General features: G+C 33.8%; 1 protein-coding gene across 1 annotated transcript in view; it reads right to left on the reverse strand.

The window, feature by feature from the left end:
- The window catches only part of LOC125040564, a 25509-nt gene that overhangs the window by 23001 nt on the left and 8 nt on the right, over window positions 1-2500 (reverse strand). Inside the window, exons 1-3 of the mRNA XM_047635175.1 lie at window positions 2431-2500; window positions 2231-2293; window positions 1431-1489 (exon numbers count right to left, since the gene is read on the reverse strand). The exon at window positions 2431-2500 is cut by the window's right edge and continues 8 nt beyond it. Of these exons, the coding sequence (XP_047491131.1) occupies window positions 1431-1489; window positions 2231-2293; window positions 2431-2500 (192 nt within the window). The remainder of the gene's footprint in view (window positions 1-1430; window positions 1490-2230; window positions 2294-2430) is intronic.

Here is a 2500-nt window from a genome sequence, read left to right on the forward strand (position 1 = left end):
TACAGAAGTGACTCCATTCAGGTAATGAAATATTATCAATATGTACACATATTACTCTCTTACTCTCTCTCTCTCTCATATTAATTAAAATTCAACAGCAACAGCTTCTGGTACTGGGATATTTGTAATACTTTCTTCGCATGTACATTTATCACATTGCTTTAGTACAAAGAAATATAACATTTATAGAAGTAATGCTAGAGGCCAGTAAGATTTCACTAAGTACTGTATACTCTAGTAAGACTGATCTTGGATTAATTCCTTAGATAATAAATTCTCAGGGAGATCATTCATCCCTTCCTCACTAAAATAACTTTGACAAAAATTTGCTACCAAAGCATGAAACACTCAGATCATGGCCTAACAAGATGCATGGATCCAAATACTTTGATCTTAGTGATTGATTATTGGCCCGTCTTTACTTTGCTATGATTGTCTTTTATACATAAAAGTTGTTTTATGTAATCTTTGTTGCCATTACTTAGATTTTTCAATCTCCACACTGCCCCTATTCTGGATAATTACTAGAGAATGTCTAAATAACAATACCTGCAACTGTGATGTTCTGGTTAAACAAATACTTCATATATTAATAATTATAAAAACAAAAAACAAATATCTTCCTATAAAGCAAACACTTATATGACATTCACTTTTACTGATTTTCTATAAATTAGTATTGCATTCTTTACTTCACCTAACAGTATATGACAATGGTACATTAGTCCTTGGGTTTGTTTACATACAAACCCTGGCAAAGTTCTAAAATAGGTATGTAGCTCAAATCCCGCATATTTAGTATCAACAGATTCCTTATGATGTCTACTTTTCTCTTGCAGTGGTTTTGATACATGCAAGGTTAATCAATTCAATATTTAAGTACTGTAAAGGGTCTTTTAACCTAACCCCCCACCTGGAATGCAAAACCTCCATACACCTGACCAGCAAGATACTAGCCCTCACAATACTGAATGATGCATCTCTGACATGACCCTAATGAGAGAATGGATCCAAGGGATAAATATTTATCTCCACACAATCAGCCCAGAATTAGTTTTGTGTAATTGATAGTAGTTTTTGGTTGTTTGTATTATGCTTATTTAGCCTACTGGTTTCACCAACTAGTGTATGCTAATTAATAGACACTGACAGAAGTCCATTGATACCAAATATGATAGCTTTTAAAGCTTGTAAAATATATCTACACATAGATGGCTCCACAAGCACTTAGACACTGAGAAGTCAATTAGTAGTCTACATGCCCTCACCAGACTTTCTCCTTTCCAGAGTTTTTTTTATTATTTTCTAATGTTATTAGTATTAATGCTATTACTGTTATGATTGACAAGTCAGACTAGTAATTGATTCATTGGTGATTAAGCCCTTGCGTAGCCATCTAAGTATAAAAACGATTAATAACTTAAACTCACTGTGGACACGGCATGGCCATACATGCCATCGCTGGTGGCAGTGGATTAAATCTAATGCTCTGATAAATAAGCAGAAGTCAATTTGTACAACAGTACTAGCAGGGCTTTAAATATCTACAGGGAGTAATTCAAACCATCTTGTCTGTCAGATGATACAAATTGAAGTTATTATATAACTGTTTTTTAAAATTCTTTCATTACAGAGTATGAAACATCTACTCTCTTGTTGAACTAAACAAAATACTTCTTGGCATGTACACTTTTGCATTTTCACATTCCTTTCTCAGAAAAAATTAGGTTCCCTCCTACAGAATTGGTAATTAACACAAGGTGACCTTATATTAACAAAGAACATTATGATGCTTGTAAACATCCCATATGTATTTTATCAAATTAACGAGAATTAATGAGCAACACTAACAGGCAATTTTCTCAATATATATTTATTTCCTAAAGACACTGAGCACCACTTCGTGCTCTAAGAGATTCATCGAGATATTTTGTTCATCAACACATGTCCACCGCTACACATTAAAACAAACAGAACCTATCATCTTGTTCTAAAATCACAAATCATTTTAAAAATAACGTCAAAAAATACCCTCACTTCCGCTAAACGTCCACCGAAAAAGGCCCTCCTCATTTAACTGGTTCAGGATACTCGTTTAACGCACAAAGACGTTTTATGTTTTGACTTTTAATTTGTTATCTTTCAATCATGACCATTTGGGAATATTAACAAAGTAGAAGCTCTTAAAAATCGTATAAAAACTGTATTTGACGCGACAACAAGGAGTTACCTGAACAGCCTCTCTGACACTCATGTAAACAAACCCTTCTCTACAGTGTTGCCAGAGCACATCCTGTGATAAACCTCAACAATAAATTGAGTCTCCAAGAAGTGACTATGGCTTCTAAATATGTCAAATGTGTTCTATATCATCTTAAAGGGCATTTTTTTTTTAGCAATTAGTGTTTGTCTGGACCGATAATCGCCAACGTTTAGGTTGATAAGCAAGGATTCAATGTTAGAAGCTTGTTTACCATGTTGGCTACGTTTGTTTAGGTCA

This window comes from Penaeus chinensis, chromosome 3, assembly GCF_019202785.1.
Source record: "Penaeus chinensis breed Huanghai No. 1 chromosome 3, ASM1920278v2, whole genome shotgun sequence".
Lineage (NCBI taxonomy): Eukaryota > Metazoa > Arthropoda > Malacostraca > Decapoda > Penaeidae > Penaeus > Penaeus chinensis.